Source organism: Ambystoma mexicanum, chromosome 3p (genome assembly GCF_040938575.1).
Source record: "Ambystoma mexicanum isolate Mex_15411 chromosome 3p, UKY_AmexF1_1, whole genome shotgun sequence".
Lineage (NCBI taxonomy): Eukaryota > Metazoa > Chordata > Amphibia > Caudata > Ambystomatidae > Ambystoma > Ambystoma mexicanum.
This window is the reverse complement of record NC_090925.1, coordinates 930,027,710-930,045,005: the sequence shown is the minus strand read 5'-3', so window position 1 is coordinate 930,045,005 and position 17,296 is coordinate 930,027,710. Positions and strand designations below refer to the sequence as shown.

Here is a 17,296-nt window from a genome sequence, read left to right as displayed (position 1 = left end):
TTTAGCCCGTCTGCGCCATTGCAAAAGGGGACCAGCCATGTGCAAATCAGTCAGCAGCTGCCGCCACCGAAGGTAGCAGCCCAGCCCGAACTGCTAGGCCAGGTCCCCTCTGCACAGAAATCCAAGCAACCCCAGACATGTTTCGGCTTTGTTGGACCTCCTCAGTGAGGTGCAGTCTGGATCCCTGTGGCCCAGTGAGCAAGAGACCCACGTCTGGGCATACCCTCTCTCACAAGGAGAAACAAACTGACCACAAAAGTAATGGGTGGAAGGTTTCGAATGAATCTAAACCACTGGCAATTGCTCTGGGCAACCTTCCACACCACTGTTTTTTAGCCCGTCTGTGCCATTGCTAAAGGGGACCAGCCATGTGCAAAGCAGTCAACAGCTGCCGCCACCGAAGGTAGCAGCCCAGCCCGAACTGCTAGGCCAGGTCCCCTCTGCACAGAAAACCAAGCAACCCCAGACATGTTTCGGCCTTGTTGGACCGCCTCAGTGAGGTGCAGCCTGGTTCCCTGTGGTTTTTCTCCTTTTGTAATGGCGTGGCAGGCGAAGAAGGATGATCTGGAGGGTTGCCCAGAGCAATGCCAGAGGTCAAGGTTTATTCTAAACCTTCCAGCCATCAACTCTTTTGTTTTGCTATTGTCACCTCGAGTGGGAAGGGTATGCCCAGCCATGGGTCCCTTGCCTGCTGGGCCTAGAGACCCAAGCTACTCCTCACTGATGACGCCCAACAAGGCTGAAACATGTCTGGGGATGCTTGTGGTCTCGTGCAAAAGGGATGTGACCTAGCAGTTCGGGCTGGACTACCCCTTTGGGGGTGGGACCAAGCCTGATTTGCATATGGTTTTTCCCCTTTTGTAATGGCTTGGCAGGCGAAGAACGATGGCCTGGAGGGTTGCCCAGAGCAATGCCAGAGGTCAAGATGTATTCTAAACCTTCCAGCCATCGACTCTTTTGTTTTACTCTATATATAAGATCATTTGTCTTGAACCCCAAAACGTTTGCTGCAAAGCGCTAAATAACTGGGAACACAATTTGAAGAGTTAATTGAAAGAGCTGGCCTGCCTGCAAGAAGATCTGATCACTAATCCTGAAATGAAAGAGCAAAGACAAAAATAGGTCTTCAAGACTGGATCACAACGTGTGACAAAGCCTCAGCAAACCGACTACTCAGCCATTTACCCTCGGTCACAAACAAACTGGAAGTGCCACTGGCTTATTGCTCTAAATCACTGCCGAAAACATTCATGAGAATACGCTTGAACTTGCTACCAACGCAAGAAATCCGTAAAATCTGAGCACTTACAACTTCAAACAAATGCAGATTGTGTAACGACAAGTCTGAACAGGGAACCATAAAACATCTATTAATGAAATGCCAAAAAACAAGCCATCTTTTGATCGCCTTTTTAACCCCGCTTTTTGGAAATGCTCCAATCGGGGAAGAGGAAACCTGGTGGTGTCTCTTAATAGCAGTGGAGATAACCAGATACAACATAGCGATGGTTAAAATCCTTGACGCAGCAATGAAAATGATTACATCTCTACTGATGCTCAATCAAAGGGCCGACCCTCGTTTGACTGATCAAGAAAGTTTAGTAACTGAATAAGATCCACCACTTTGAATATGAAATCCAGCTTGTGTTAAAGTCCTAAAGAAATCATCATGTAAAACAAGCTGACTTTTATCATAATCTCCTCACTGCCGTTTTGATACTACATACTCTTTTCTCTCTGACGTCTCTTCCTTCTTGCTTTCTTCAATCAATCTTGCTTTTACCGACATGTCCCAAAGAATCTTGTAAAAATCTAATTAGATTAGACACAAGACAATTAAAATAAAAATACCAAGGCTATTTAAAATCTTAATGAAAAGGGAACGAAATAATGTTCCATGAGAAACAGACAAAAAGGGATAACGATTAACCATTTACAGAACTCTATGTAAGATAGTTTGTACTGGGTCTGTGGATTTAAAAAGACTAATAAAGTCAATGGCAACTTTACATGTTCTGGAAGACAGTAGTCCGTCCCAGAAAATGGAGTTTTAAAGTGGGAAGTCTCAAAAAGACAACCCTGTGCCACTGCACTGAAGGTGCTGTGTAACACACAGTAAAAAGATGATGCCTATGGAGCAGGTGAGGCTCCACAGTCTATGAACACAAAAATGTTAAACACACACAGCAAAACACATGTAAGAGTGGAGAAAAAAGGCTCACACTCTTACCAGGTGGAAAAAATAAATCCTAGAAATCCAGCAAAGCTGCTAAGGGACTCGGTAGGTAAGGGAAATTGGCCATTTTGGAGAATTCTCCCTAACACCTTGATAAAGCCCCCTGGTTGAAACATGTGCTGTCACAATCTCAGCAGGAGAATACTTACAGAACAAAGGAGAGTCAATAGATCTGGTCTATTTTCATATGAATTAGGAGGCTAACGAGCCTCTCCAATTTGTCATATAGCTAACCTCTGATCCACTTTCACAAAAGGATGTGTAACTTTATTTGATACTGTACTTATCTTTAAGACAGTTTACATCTGATACATTTTTGAAATATGGTGTGTAATATTTGATACTGAACTTAACTTTGTCTTCACTTAAGCTTATGCACACTACATAAATTGAGCAATCTGACAAAAGTAAAAATTGCTTAACAAGTTTTTTGGCTGATATTAATATTAGCTTGAGTAACCTAGCACTCCAGTTCTTTATTTTAAAAATGGTCTAATAAACCCAATGTATTGGGGAGGTTTCTTCCTGGACGTCTTCCTCCTGGAAGAGAATAAGTCAACCATATGTTTTCTTCCTTCCGTTTTTACACTGTGATGGTCTGTTTCCCATCAATCCCTACACTCATCGGAGTGATGGGCTTTGATCCTGCTCTACCTGCAGCGTTTGTCCCCATGGTACTCTTGATGGTTCTGGTGAATGTGTGGGACGCCATAGCCTGGGGCTGTGTAGCAGTCTGCAGGATTTGTTGGTGGTTGCTTGTACGCACAAATGTTGGCAACTTCCTTTTCCTTGGGTTCTGGGTTTGGGTTTGTTTTCCCATGGAATTACGTTCTTCCCTCGCTCTCCATGCTTTTCCTTTCTTTCATAACTCTGTTTCCCTTCTGCTCAGTCTCTTGAATGGGATCAACCCTATAGAGAGGTCATTTTTTCTCAGCAGACTTCTTAGAATAAGGCGGACTCCTGCCATGCATATTGGCAGTAAGGGTATAACGTAATTAATATGACTTCTGTTTTTTTTCCTCTTGCGAACTCTGAGGTGATGAAGCATTTTTATTTGGCTTCATGAAGTTTCAGCATTGTGTGCCACGCATCCTGTTTGCGACCTTGATTTTTTCTCTTCCTTGAAGCATACGCCTTTTGTACATATGGCCTTTGCAAGTACAGGTGAAGGACTGCCTTTTTTGGTGCCCATACCATAAGCCTTTCCTGAACTTTCACAAACATTGTGGTACTCATTACTTGTTAGGGAGAATTCTCCAGAATGGCTAATTTCCCTAACCTACGGAGTCCCTCAGCAGCTTTGCTGGATTTCTGGGATTTCTTTTTTTCACCTGGTAAGAGTGTGAGCCTTTTTTCCCACTCTTACATGTGTTTTGCTGTGTGTGTTTAACATTTTCTCGTGTTCATAGACTGGGGAGCCTCACCTACTCCATAGGCATCATCTTTTTACTGTGTGTTACACAGCACCTTCAGTGCAGTAGCACAGGGTTGTCTTTTCGACTTCCCAACTCCGACTCCATTTTCTGGGGCTGACTACTGTCTCCCAGAACATGTAAAGTTGCCATTGACTTTATTGGTCTCTTTTAAAACTCACAGACCCAGTACAAACTAACTTAAATAGAGTTCTGGAAAGGGTTAATACTTATCCCTTTTTGTCTGTTTCTCTCGGAGCATTGTTTCGCTCCCTTTTCCTTAAGACTTGGCTGGTAGTGGTATCTACCCTATTTTTCCTACCGTGGTTATCTTAAATATCCCTGTTGTTTTAGGGTATCTTGGTAGCCTCGAAGTTAAACCCGCTAGACCATATACTTTTTTATACGGTTCCGGCTGGGTTTATTCGCCATTTCTTTTTGTAAAAGTCTTTCTCGGGTTTTACGCTGCATGCCAAACCAGGTTTGGTTCCTTTGTTCGCCGTCCTTTCGCAGGCTCCTGTACAGAAGCCCTCCTTGAGTGCCTGTATGCCTGGGGGGACAGGATGTGAGGGAGGGGTTTAGGACTCCCTGCACAGGGTCTCCTTGGAGACCCTTGTTGCACTCTGATCGGATTAGCTGTGGTGACTGTCCCGGCGGGACAGCCACCCTGCTGTGTGATTGACAGTCAGGCTGTGTGAATAGGGGAAAAATGCATAAAAAGCAGGTCTATGGGGCTGAAAAGTCAGAGTCGCTACTGGAACGAGAGAACCGAAGAGGAGCTGACAGAAGAGGACCCCTACCACGACTGAGCCGCCTGGTGAAGCCCTGCTGCAGGTCCAAATCTTCATACTCCAACGACGGGGAAGATCTGCAAGGAATCTTCTCCCCTTGAGCTGGTGGGAACAACCAGTTTACCAAACTGCTTGCCAGGCCTCCCTTCTCTGGTTGAATTTGCTGTACAGAGCTACAGTGAACGGGATAGCGAGGAGGAACGGACTCTGCTTCCGTTTTAAGGAGCGCACCTTTTATTTGTTGCTTTGCTGCTGGTTTCTTCCCTGGGCAGTGCAGGACCCTCCAGTCTTCCTACTTCGTGTCAGTCCGACAGTCGCTTCAGGAACCGTGAGCCTGCAGGACTTGCCAGGAACGTCCGCCTCAGCTACAGCCTTCTTCCCTATTTAAGGTACTGTTCAAATCCGGTTGCTTGTTTCGTTCAGCCGTGATGAAAGTGTGCGAAACCTTATGCCAAAACGAGGACTTGTCCTTCTCCATTCTTTAAGCTAACTTTTCTGCCGAATAACTTCGTCCGTAACTCTTGGTAAAGACTTAACCGCGAACTACCCTGAACTGTGTGATCTTGAGCAAAGACTTTGGCCCCTTGACTTTGGGCCAGGCCCCTTTAATCCGATTTCCTCACTGTAGTTCCTTTTTCTAGATTGCCCTGCCTACTTACCTGTTGGTACTGCTCAATTCTGGTCTAACTTTCTTTCCCTCCCTCTATTGGGTGTGGTGTAGTGTATTAAGAGTGTGATTTTTCAACTGCGTTACTTTAGTGAAATGTTTTACAACTGGTGTGTAAATAAATGTATATTCTTTTACTCAGAAACCTTGAGTCAGTGTTTGTTTGAATCATAGTAATTGCTGTCCTTTGTGTAACTATTGATACTACTCACTTACTCTTGAGATAAGTCTGGCCGCTCAGCCATCGCTACCACTTTACTGTGTAGTACAGGCTTGTACCAAAGGTGACTTTGTACTGTCACTTGTAGTCCTAATTGTGTGTAGTGTTCCCAAAGGGTACTGCATATAATTCTGCCTAACATTAAGCACCCATCCTTTTCTTCTGAAGTTGGTGTCAGCGTTTCACATCAGCAAAGAGATTTGATTGTCCGTGTTCTAGTAATTTAGATACTGAAGCAGAGAGGATTCTACACAACTTTGACTTGTGCATTGGGCCCTTAAATTCTGCTTGTCTGGGGCAAGAGAGATGTGGAAATGTAAGAGTCTGTTTTTCCCGTATCTTAGCTCTCTTTTATCCCTGCACCCCCCCACCCCACATAGCACAAAAGCTACTGAAGGCTACCATAGCAAGGTTGTTAGTCTCTCTGAGGAATGCAAGCAGACAACCCATCTGTTTAGCTCTAAAGCTGCTTCGGAAGCATTTTAGTGAAATGTTCCCATCAGGTATAATTGCAAGGTGGGAACATGTTACCCTACGACCCGCCCCCATGCATTCTACATGCTCAAAGCCAGTTTGAGAATGGATGTCTGCTTTGCCCAGCTTTTGGTTATTTTGTTTTTTTGTTTAAAACACAAACCTAGCTCAAAAGCAGCAAAGCACTGTAAAGGGTGCGAGTAGCCAGAGTTTGGGCTGGCAGCCTTTAACAGTAGCACAGTACTGTGAGTTGTGGTCTTCATCAGTCTGTGCGGATGTCTGGATTAGTCCTTGTCCGTGCATTAGCTGCACTATTTTTATTCTTCATACTTCCTTCTTTATATAAGGTGCTTTGCCATCTGTCTTGCGTTTGTAAGAAAGGGAACACAGTGTTGTCCTAGTCAAGTCACCTCTCCTCCATATTGCCCTTCCAAAATATAAGCACAGTGAATGTCCACTGATAAAGAGCTGATGCTTGGGAATGTACCATCTGCAAGGAAGGTTCATTGTCGGGGGCGGGAGGGGTGGGGAATTGACATTTATGCGCAAGTGGACCATACAGTTTTGTTTCTAAACGGTGCTGTTCTTCATCATGCTCTGGTTCCTGTCAACTTCCCAGCAACTAAATCCCATATGTATGGAATGATGGGGCCTAATGACTAGGAGTACAGTTGTCTCTGTGGTGTGTAACAACAATTTCTATTCATGTTTAGGTTTTTAAACTGTAATATTTTTGTCAATTGAGGCTCTTTCTTTCTCTTATTTGTAGCCTCCATGATGTTTCAATATTTTGTGAAAATTGTCCCCACAGTTTATGTGAAGCTAGATGGCGAGGTAAGATTTTTTTTTTAGGCTTTAACTTTCCCTTTTATTAAACACAAATGTATGGGATAGCAGATGTATTTGAGCTTTGTGGCAGTGCAAAATGCCTTGCTGGGTATTATTTCACACCATCTGTAAAACCTAGTTTTATATAAATACACCTAAGTTCCATCTCCTTTTATGCTGTTCAGGATACTGTTGCCATCGAGGGGATAGGACTTGAGTACACTGCATACCGGATATGATTGAGTACAGCTGACTCTTGTGTGTCCACACTCTGGTGTTGTGAAGCTTCCACTTGTGTGCACCCTGTATTCATTCTTAGTGTTGTGGCAGGAACAAAGCAAAGGCTTTGCATTTATGCTCCAATATGGCTTCTTTTGTTGATAACACCCTTGCATCTTTGCCTTGTGCTTTGGGGGTCAGGGACTGCACACCTTGCGGAAAGACATTTTCAGATTCTGACCCTGACGGGCTGTCGGTCTAATGCCTGAGGCTTTATCATTTGTGGCCCTCTGCATTTCTTGTGGTGTGCTTATATTAGCTTAGTAGTCTTACCTACAAAGGTGGGAGGACATTTGTCATCGTCTTCCTCCTCCATCAAGGACAAATAAGTAAGTAAACCAACAGTTTTATGTTCACAGGCACCCTGGCTGGGCAACTCTTTTCCAACTGATCTCTGATTTGAAGGGGATGTTTGAGTCCTTGACCATATCCCAGCTTGATACATGCCACTACAGTAATATCTGTGATGCCTCACAAGCTAATACTAATGCGTGCTGAGGTTCCTTCGATGCCTAATGGGTCAGAGCGATTTTGAGGTAGTACTTTGTTGAGGTTACACTGACCCTATCGGATGTTGCTTTGACCCCGAAACCGCCTCAGAGCCTTTTGGCATCTTTTACATGTAGCAGTTGAGGTCCTGTTTTACTGAGCCTACCTCCAAGGGTTTTCACAGTAAACCCAGTGACTCGGCATTTAGCCAATGGTGCACCTTTTTCTCTCAACCATAGTAGAACCGTAGGGCTCTGCATTCTTGTTTCATTCATTGTGCTTCACTCTGAGGCCTCGCCACATGCGAAATGTAAGGGCATGCATGAAGGTAGGAAAAACAGGGGTTGTCTGAGCTGTGCTTACAAACAAAAATGCCACCAAGCCTCCTGAGGCAGTTGACCACACCTAGCCCATACATCTTTGAGCCATTGGCCTACTCCAGCATAGAGCAAACATCTTGGGGCATTTTGGCCCCTTTAGGATTTTGGGTGAAGTACACTTCATGAGGCGTCTTCATCTGATTCAGATCCTACACAAGAGAGGATGTCCACCATGTATGTGCAGGGTGGGTGAGGTACAGGTTATATTGTTGCTCCCCTCAGGTCGATTCCAACAGGGAGAGTCAGATGATCAACGCCTCCCCCACAAGAGTAGGGTTTCCAGCAATGCCATATTCACTCCATGAGGAAGATCTTTGTTTAGACTCTTGCAATGTAGTCTTAGCCACCCTAGCCCAGGGTACTGCGTATACCATTTCCATCGGACACAAGGAAGAGAGGTGTGGGTGTAACAGGCAAGAAGGAACTGATATAAACAAATACATGTTTAGCAGTTATTGTGATGCCCCTCCAGTGTTGCAAGAAATGCTACAAAAAGTGTCGGGCTGAATTGATGATGTGGTCAGCAGATAATGTGCCTGATACTATAGGCTAGGCACTAAATAGCTTAGCGCAAAACCTTTTCAGATGCTCGGTTCAAAGTCCTTAATCTTGTTATTTATGGTTGGCAGTTATTCTACTAACACTGACTGCCTATCTCAGTAACTACTACTACAGCACTCACTTACTCCCATCTCTTATAGTATCTCTACCTCTCTCACCTTCATTACACCACCCTCTCCTCTTCCTACTTTACAGCACTGACACCACTCTCTCAAATACCTCACCTTTTCTAAAGTCCACCAACTACTCTCCAACACTTCGCTCCACCACCTGTCCTCCGCCTGGTCCTTGTCTTCCTGTGAACCCACACTCTGCCTCTCATACTTTCAGCTTTCATAATCCAGGGCTGGTGGTTCTGGGTCTTTCTCCCCCTCCCTGGGATTGCAGAGCTCAGCTGACTTCTTGCAGCAATCTGCACCTGTCTTTTCCCCAGGAGGTGTTGCAGAGGAAAGAAGATTTAACAAACCCTGTAAGCCCTGCTTCCTTTTTCAGCACAATTTCACAGATAGCCTATGCTGTTTGCCTGGCATGCTCTGTATTTAAGAGTTTTTTTCTTTGGTTGGGGTAGGTTTTGTGCCATTCTGAGTTGTTGGGTGCTGCTCGGTTTGTGGTGCTGGTTCCCAGTTCGCTTGAATTGAGGATATTTCGGGTCTTCTTTTTTCTTCCAGACCGAGTTTTCCTGGTTGCTTGCTGTTGCATTGTGGAAGCAAGAGTCACGAAAAAGAAAAGGGAGAATCCTGGGCAGCAACTGTATTGAGATATTTTGGGAGATAAGAGTGGCATTGGGGTCAACATTTTTTTAGGCAACGGGGGGATATTTTTCAGGGGCTATGGACACCTCAATTCTCATTTCCATTTCTGGGGCAGGGCTTGTTCTAACTTTGGCCTTAGTGAGCTAGAGTCACGTACCCCAATGCAATTCTCTTCAGAAGGCAAGGAGTCTTTAAGAAGCTGCATAAGAGAACTATTAAAGACAATTTATTAGCAGACCATCTCCTAATCCGTCCACCTTAGGGGAAGCCAGTGGGACAATACTTGACCAGACCAAAACTGTACACGGTCAGGCTAAAGAGAGGTAGAGTAAGGACTTTACGCCCCATAAACCCTATGAGTTGGGGTGAGGTGTCAGAATGGGTATGCTTACTCGCCCATTGTTCTCTTATTTACTCAGGGACCACTGTAGTCATTCCTGAAATCACTAGGCCCAATTTTCTTATATCCTTGTTCTGTTAGAGGAGGTTGGGGAGGCTCAGGTGAAGGTGTCACTTTCAGCATCAGGTTTTTTGGTCCAGCTAGTTTGTGATTCAGGTATTGATGGATCATTTCTGGAAACTGGACAGCTGGACTCCCCTACTGGACTGGGTACCTCTACTGGAAAGATGGAAAGAAGAAAGGACCACCACTCTGGCGACAAGGTCCGAGGACTTCCAGGACATGATGCAGGCAGCAATCCATGGTGGTCACTCTGAAGAAATGGTGGCAGTAGACCCTCATAGAAGAAACAAAAACTGGTCCTGCAAGGCCCCTCTTCGTAGAGGAGAGCTGGAACTTTGGAAAAATGCTTCTTGTTTGATAAGCTGAGGATCTGCAGAGTCCCACAGCTCAATTCGGGACAACAACCGATCCAACGAGGTACCACTTTGAAGCTAGTCATGCCACAGAATGGTGCTGTGATGCTTCCAAAGGCTTCGAGGGGCACAGTCCTCAAGCAGGGATCAAGACTGGTTGTTTCCACTAGTCCAGGGGTCATAGCAACAATGAAGGCCTTCTGGAGTTCAGTAAAGGTGCAGGGCTTTGCTGGGACAGTACTGTTGACTGGCTTTCAACAACCGGTTCTGGGTCTTCAACAGGATGATTTTCTTCGTAGGGGTGTTGGCTCCAACGATGATCTGGCTGCAGGGGTCCCCCTTTTTTCTATGATTCCAGCTGGAGTAGCCACCAAGCCCACCAATGTTAAGAATCTGCACCATTCAAACTGGCTGGGTCTGTCCAATGTGAGACAGCCCCAGGCCAACAAATCTGCCCAGCATCAAACATACTTTAGCATGGATGTAGACTGGGACCAGATAGTCCCAGCTCCCACTCTGGCCCCACACATGGACCACCATGTTGCCTGCGAAAGCTGGAGATTTCACACGGAAGCCAACTTCACCATGAAGGCAACCAAATGCCAGATTGGACAATAATCAGTGACCTGCCTAGGGCATGAAGATGGTGGGGACAAGATTCAGCTGTTACCCAGTAAAGTGAAGGTTGTACAAGACTGGCTTACTCCCGCAGCCAATACCCAGGTGAGGGCTTTTCGAGCCTCACTGGGTACTAAAGGATTTTTATGGCCGATTACGGCTGCCCCACAAAATGCTCACTATTCCAAAAAAACAAACCAACGGTCTCAGGAGTGTGTGAAGGTCTTTCAGGGTTTGAAGACTTCTTTGTGCCAGGCTCCTGTTCTTGGAGCACCCGGCTATCTTCAAAGTACAGGCTGACGCATGTGACACTGGAATAAAGCAGTCCTCTTACAGATAGGAGCATCTTATTTGTTTTATCAGTCACCAGATTAAGGACAGAGAATTGAGGTGGGCCAATATGGGCAAAGAATGTTTTGCCATCGAGTGGGCCTTTAGGAAGCTGCAACCTTTAAATCTTTGGGATTCGCTTCAGCATACAGACTGACCATAAGCACATAATGTGGCTGATGAACATGAAACGTCAGAATCTGAAACCTCTCAGATGGTCCATCGGCCTTCAAAGCATAGGCCAGGTACCCACTATATCAATGCTTATAGTCTGTTCAGGATATATAACTGACTGGAACAAGAACTTCATCCACGGGTGGATTAGATCGCCCTGTCCCTAGTTTAAGGGGGGCAAGTGTTAGAAAATATTTTTCTTTTTGCTGCTTTCGCTCCCTAGACAACAATGGGAAACCTTACCTTTTGCTATTGTGTTGTACCGTTCCTGACTTTTGGAGCCAAGTGAATCCCTTTTGCTCCACTTGCTTTGCTAAGCTCATCTGTTTTGGGGGCACTGGTCAGCCCCTATGGCTATCAATAGAGGAGAAGTCTGTTTCTTATAGGAAGATTGTCTGTTTGTTTTTACCTGCACACATCACTGAAGTGATGTAAAGATACTTTGTGTCTCTATAACTTTGTTTTTGATAGCTTTGTGATCACTTGCATGATGGTGGCAGCAGATACCTTTGCATTGCTTTCTTTTTAAATTTGTATTTTACTTTTGTTTTTAATGATGTACGTTTAGCCTGTTTTTAGTTTGTTTCAATATGTGGAATCCTAGCATTGCGTTGTTAAAATTGCTCTAAGTGCGGGGAGATGGCAGAATTTAACTACTTTCGTGAATCAGTGCTTAAATTGTTCAGAATCTATATTTTACGAGACACAAATAAAAACAGAGATTCTTCCTCCCAGCACGCGTTCTCACTAGTAAAGAACTACAATACCCAGAAGGATTGTAGTCCTAGAGTTCTATTTCCCTCCTAAAGTGGCGCGAATGCACCGGCGCGCACTAGCTGGCACAGTCTGTTTCAGTCTGTGCAAGGAGGTGAAAGGGGTGTTCCAGACTCAGTAACTGGGGAAGCCTGCGCGGCAGACTACGCCCTTCCAAACTACACAAGCATACCCAAAACCCACCTTATGATCCCGGAAATGAAGGGAGGAAAACACCAGTCATCCAACATAGCGAAGAGATCAGAAGGAGCCCCTTGGCTGAGGCAAAAAGAGTCACATTTGGTAACCAAGTTAGTAGAGATAATCTAGTATGGACTAATAGCTCCTCTAGACCGATAGACAGGGAGAGAGAGAGGAAACTTGATCACATAGGTAATACAGCAATGCTGAAAGTGAGGCTGCTAAATACACGGTCTTTAAATAAACATGCACATAATGTTCATGACCTCATTAAAGAGAGAAATATGGACTTATTTTGCATAACAGAAACCTGGCTGAAAGATCCCATTGGTCCAGTGTGTGAAAATACGGTACCAGAGGGGTACATAATATACAACAAAAACAGAGAGAATGGAGCAGGTGGAGGAGTTGCTGTCATAGCCAGAGACTCATTGAAATTATTCAAGGCTGACTTTGTATGCACAGGCTGTGAGACAATTCAACTAAAACTGACACGTACACTTAATGACAGTTTAAATATTGTTGTTTTATACAGACCACCGTCCCTAGTTTCGAACTTTGAGAATGAAGTTACTTCTCTAGTTACTAAGCTCATATCGACCAACACTTCCACCTTATTAGTAGGTGATATGAATAGATGGAGAGGGAATATGGAGGATAAAGAGGCATTCATGGTGGAAAAGGCCATGAATAACCTGGGATTCCCACTATTAAACAAAGAAACGACAACACCCCCATGGGAATCTGTTAGATTGGGTATTCACTAATAATCTGAAATCCCAAAATGTCATCATGGAGCCATGTATATGGTCAGACCATTACCTAGTCACCTTTGATATACAACTTAATACTCTGACTATACAAACCAAAAACCCTCACATTAAGGTTTGGAGTAGAAACTTAAAAAATATAGGCCCTGAGATATTAAAACCATGCTTACAGAAGATCGCAGAGTCCTTTCATGAAAAAGACAACTGTGAGCATGTTGCAGAAATACAACAAATATATGCAAGTCTTGGTGGACGAGAATGCCCCACTTAAACAGAAATTGGTGAGAAAAAATAACCACCGCAAATGGTATAGTGGAGATCTGAACAAATTCAAACAGGAGAAACAAGCTAAAGAAAGAATATGGCGACAGAACCCAACCCAAGTAAATAAAGATAATTGGAAAAGCTCCGATCAAATCTATAGGAAGGGTGTCAAAGAAGCAAAGAAAAACTATTATAATAAAGAAATGGAGGCAGCCTCATACACATCCATTAAAGTCTTTGACATACTTAAAAGCCTAGGATTCTTACACCTCCCCATACATCCACCAGGGAAGACTGTGATTAGGTGCAAGAAACTTTCGCGGCTAAGATTCAGAAATCTAGAAACATCATCATCACAGCCAGAACTGATGGAGACATAAGTTATTCCAGTAGAAACCATATATTTGGACGAAAAAGAGAGTTTTAGTTTCTCGCTCATATCTGAGGATGATTTATGCAAGGTAATGGCCAAAATGAAACCAACCTCATGCACAGAAAATATCCTGCCCACCGAAAATATTTCGGAGCATAAAGAACTTTTCTCTCCAATTCTGACAAGGATGGTCAATGCATCCTTTAAGGAGGGTGTTGTTCCCAAGGAGATTAAGGATGTAACAATCACCCCATTAGTCAAAAAAGCGGGGCTGGATCCTAAAGACCCCAGTAACCTATGACCCATTACTAACTCAAATTTTGTTTTGAAAATGCTAGATAAAATTGCAAAAATCCAATTGCAAAAGCATTTGGAAGATCTGAAGCTATTGCACGAACAACAATCAGGTTTCCGGGCTTCCCATAGCACCGAATCTGCCATGTTAGACCTGCAGACCCACATGCTAGACCTGGTAGACAACAGTAAAACTGCTATTCTTATGCTATTGGGCCTCAGTGCCGCCTTTGATTTGGTGGATCACCAGCTTCTTCAGAAGGCGCTGGATAAAATAGCGGGTTGTTCTCCTAAAGCGCTGGCCTGGTTGTCATCATTTCTGAAAGACCGGATTGCTACAGTACACTGAGGTGACAAATTCTCCAAGGCTGTCCTCATCTTATATGGAGTCCCTCAGGGAGCAAGCCCGTCACCCTTACTGTTCAATCTTTACATGAGAAGCCTCTGCGAGCTCTTGGAACACATCGGCATATTCTTTATGAATTACGCTGATGATACTCTGCTCATTTTTTAACTTAAGGGTGACTATACCATCGACAGTGCTAAAATCGCAGAGGTATATCATATTATAGATAATTGGATGCAACATCATTGGATGTGCTTAAATACAAAAACTGAACTGATGATCTTTGGAACGCGACAGTCCAGATCTAAGCTGGGGATGGAATATAAGACCTATACTATCAAGGAGGCTGTCATCCCGGTGATGCCTCACGTTAAGACTCAGGGGATGATGGTTGAAGCATCAGTGGGCGCTGAAGTACAGGTCAATTACCTGCAGAAAAACAATGCCGATTATCTGCGCCTCTGGAGAGCCATCAGACCTTTCATCAATGAAGCAAACACTGTGACCATTGCGAGAGCAATTATATTGTCACACCTTGACTATGGCAATGCTCTATTGCTGGGAGCTACGAAGAGGGAAGTGGAAAAGTGCCAAATTATGGAAAATGATGCAATTCGTATAGACAAGGGCATTAAAAATAGAGCACATGTATCAACCAGGAGAAGAGCCCTACACTGAAGACCGAGTCAACTTTAAAGCTATGACGATAATTCATAGATGTTTATATGGAGAGTCCCCAAGTTATTTAAAAAACAATTCTCCTTTTACAGACCCTGAAGATGCCTTAGATCGGCTGACAGGGGCACTTTGAATAAACCCTGTGCTAATCAAGCACAAGGGCGAGGAAAAACTTTTCCGTTTAAGGCAGCACAATATTGGAACAAATTGCCACTGATTTTACGGCCAGAAGTGAACTACCAGAGGTTCAGGAAATCGCTGAAAACCCTCTTGTTCCAATAACCTGTGTAGAATATTGTTCACACCACTAATGGAGATTAACATTTGAATTTGATCCTTCTTGGTTACCCGCAGGCTTTCAGCACGTTAAAAGCAGGTGCATAACATACATAACATAACATAGCCATATACGCTTTTGAATTTTACTGTTTAATGCTTTTTAGAGTACCATATATTCTAAAATGGCTGGAAAGATCCAGTTTTTGCAGGTAAATTGGCAGTCTGCCTGTGTGGCTTGATGTGGGGGGCTGCGGTCTGTCTGGACCAAGTTCACCTTCATGCCAAAGTCTGTTGCTTTCAGAAGCTATGGCCAGAGGCTGTCCAAGATTGGACAACGCCTGCCAAGTTTGAGTGGTGCAGATCCTTGCCACTGGTGGGACAGGGCAAAGGCAGCCCAGATTCTGGATAAGAGGGGGATTCCTGCAGCCATTCTTCTGATCATTGTTCCAGCCAAGATCCATACAGAGAAGAGCAACCCCCTGAAGACCTGGACCTTGTTGTTGGAAGCTTGCCAACAGCACTTTCTTCACTTGCCCAGCAAATCTGTGCCTCTGTGCAGATCTATGGAAGACCTTCATGGGTGCTTCAACCCCTGGACCGGTGAGAACAACCAGCCCCATCCTCTGCTCAAAGGTCCAGCAGTTGAAAGTGCTCTGAAGAGTCCTGGAATCCTCCTGTGGGATAGCCAGACATTGTCCTGGGCTGCTTCACTGAACTGGTCACTGTTCCACGTTAAAACCTTGGAACTTTGCAGACCCTCCAACTATGGAACAAGAAGCATTTCCCTGAAGTTGCAGCTCTCCAACACGAAGGGCGGTCTTGCAGGACCAGTTTCTATGCGTAGTCTCCTGCCATTTTCAAGTGGCCATCACTGTTTGCTACCTGCATCACATTCTGGGAGACCTCTGAGGTCGTTGACATTCTGAGTGTCCAGAACTGGTCCATCGGTGCCTGGAACCACAAACTAGCTGAGCGTAAAAACCCAATGTTTGAAGTGACGTCTGGACCTGTAGACCCTGGATTTCAATTTTGTCTAAAGGAACCAAGGCATGAACCCTGAAGACTCAGTGATTTCAGGAATTCCTACAGCAGTCACTGAGCGAATTTGAGTACAGGGGGTAAGCATACCTGTTTGCCCCCCCCTCTCCTGTCTTCTTAGGATTCTGTGGACATAAAGTCCTAGCCCCATCTCTCCCTTGCCTAGCCTTGAATGGTGGTGTTCTGGTCAGTTATCTTCCCCTGGGACTCCCCAAGGTGGTTGGATTGAGAGGTGTGTTAAAGACAGAGGTCGAAGTGGGCGGAAGCAGTCGGGGGCGGTACTCCTATACTATTATTTTTAAAGTTTCACTTTTCCTATACTTTTATTTTGAAAGGAAACCGTTCTGGAATGGTTCTGTTTTAAAATAAGTGTACGAAGAAGTTGAAGCTTGCACTTCATTTCACTACACTGCACATTCCCATAAATAGCAGGTGTGTTTATTTGGGGGTGTAGATTGTGTGTGGGTGGGGGTGCAGGAATGGGGTTTGTGAGGAGTGGAGCAGACCAGGAAGGAACATAGTCCCACTACAGCTTTTCGTACACTTATACCACTAGTTAAAGACTTTCTTTGTGTTTTATTGAACTTTGGAACACCTACAATCTATATGTCTGCGTAGGCCAACTCTTGTTTAACTTCATAAAACTGACTCATTGCCTTCTGAAAAGCCTTTTGTTGTGACATGTGACTTTAATGGCACTATGTCCCTTTTTTCTAAGGGTAGTACCTTAGTTCTAAGTTCTTGTATGGTGTTTGCTACATTCTTTATTTTCAGCCTATTCGTTCTGAAATTGTTGTTTATTTACATGGTTTGATTACTTTCTTCACTTGTTTCATTACACTTAAAGTATTGTGACATCTATCTGTAACGGTATTTTAAAAGTTAGGTGGTAACACTCTTAGTAGAGAATATCAAGTTGAATGTGTATATAATAGTAGTGAATGTTTTAATGTGTTCCTTAACTGTGGTTTTCGTTTTTAAGTTTGTCAAAGGCCTAAATAAATAACTATTGTTATACATTCTGCATATCTTGTATTAAGAGTGCTATGATGGTGCTTAACTGAACCCTTTGCCACTCTAACGTCCTCCCAAGTCTAAGCCTTACTGCTCAGTCACACTGCTCAGATAGTTTAGCTAGAGTTTGTCCCTGTCCATCAGAATAGGGTGGTCTTTTGGAATCTGTCCACGGGCTGATTCTGAAAATCCATCTAATAGTAACCATTCTAAAGGTCTTTACCAGTTTTAACACCCTATTTGTTTTGTGAGCAACAGC

General features: G+C 44.1%; 1 protein-coding gene across 1 annotated transcript in view; it reads left to right on the top strand.

Annotated features, from left to right (window-relative positions):
• The window catches only part of ERGIC3 (ERGIC and golgi 3), an 834,442-nt gene that overhangs the window by 639,921 nt on the left and 177,225 nt on the right, over positions 1–17,296 (top strand). Inside the window, exon 10 of the mRNA XM_069652225.1 lies at positions 6,570–6,634. Coding sequence (XP_069508326.1) covers positions 6,570–6,634 — 65 coding nt within the window. The remainder of the gene's footprint in view (positions 1–6,569; positions 6,635–17,296) is intronic.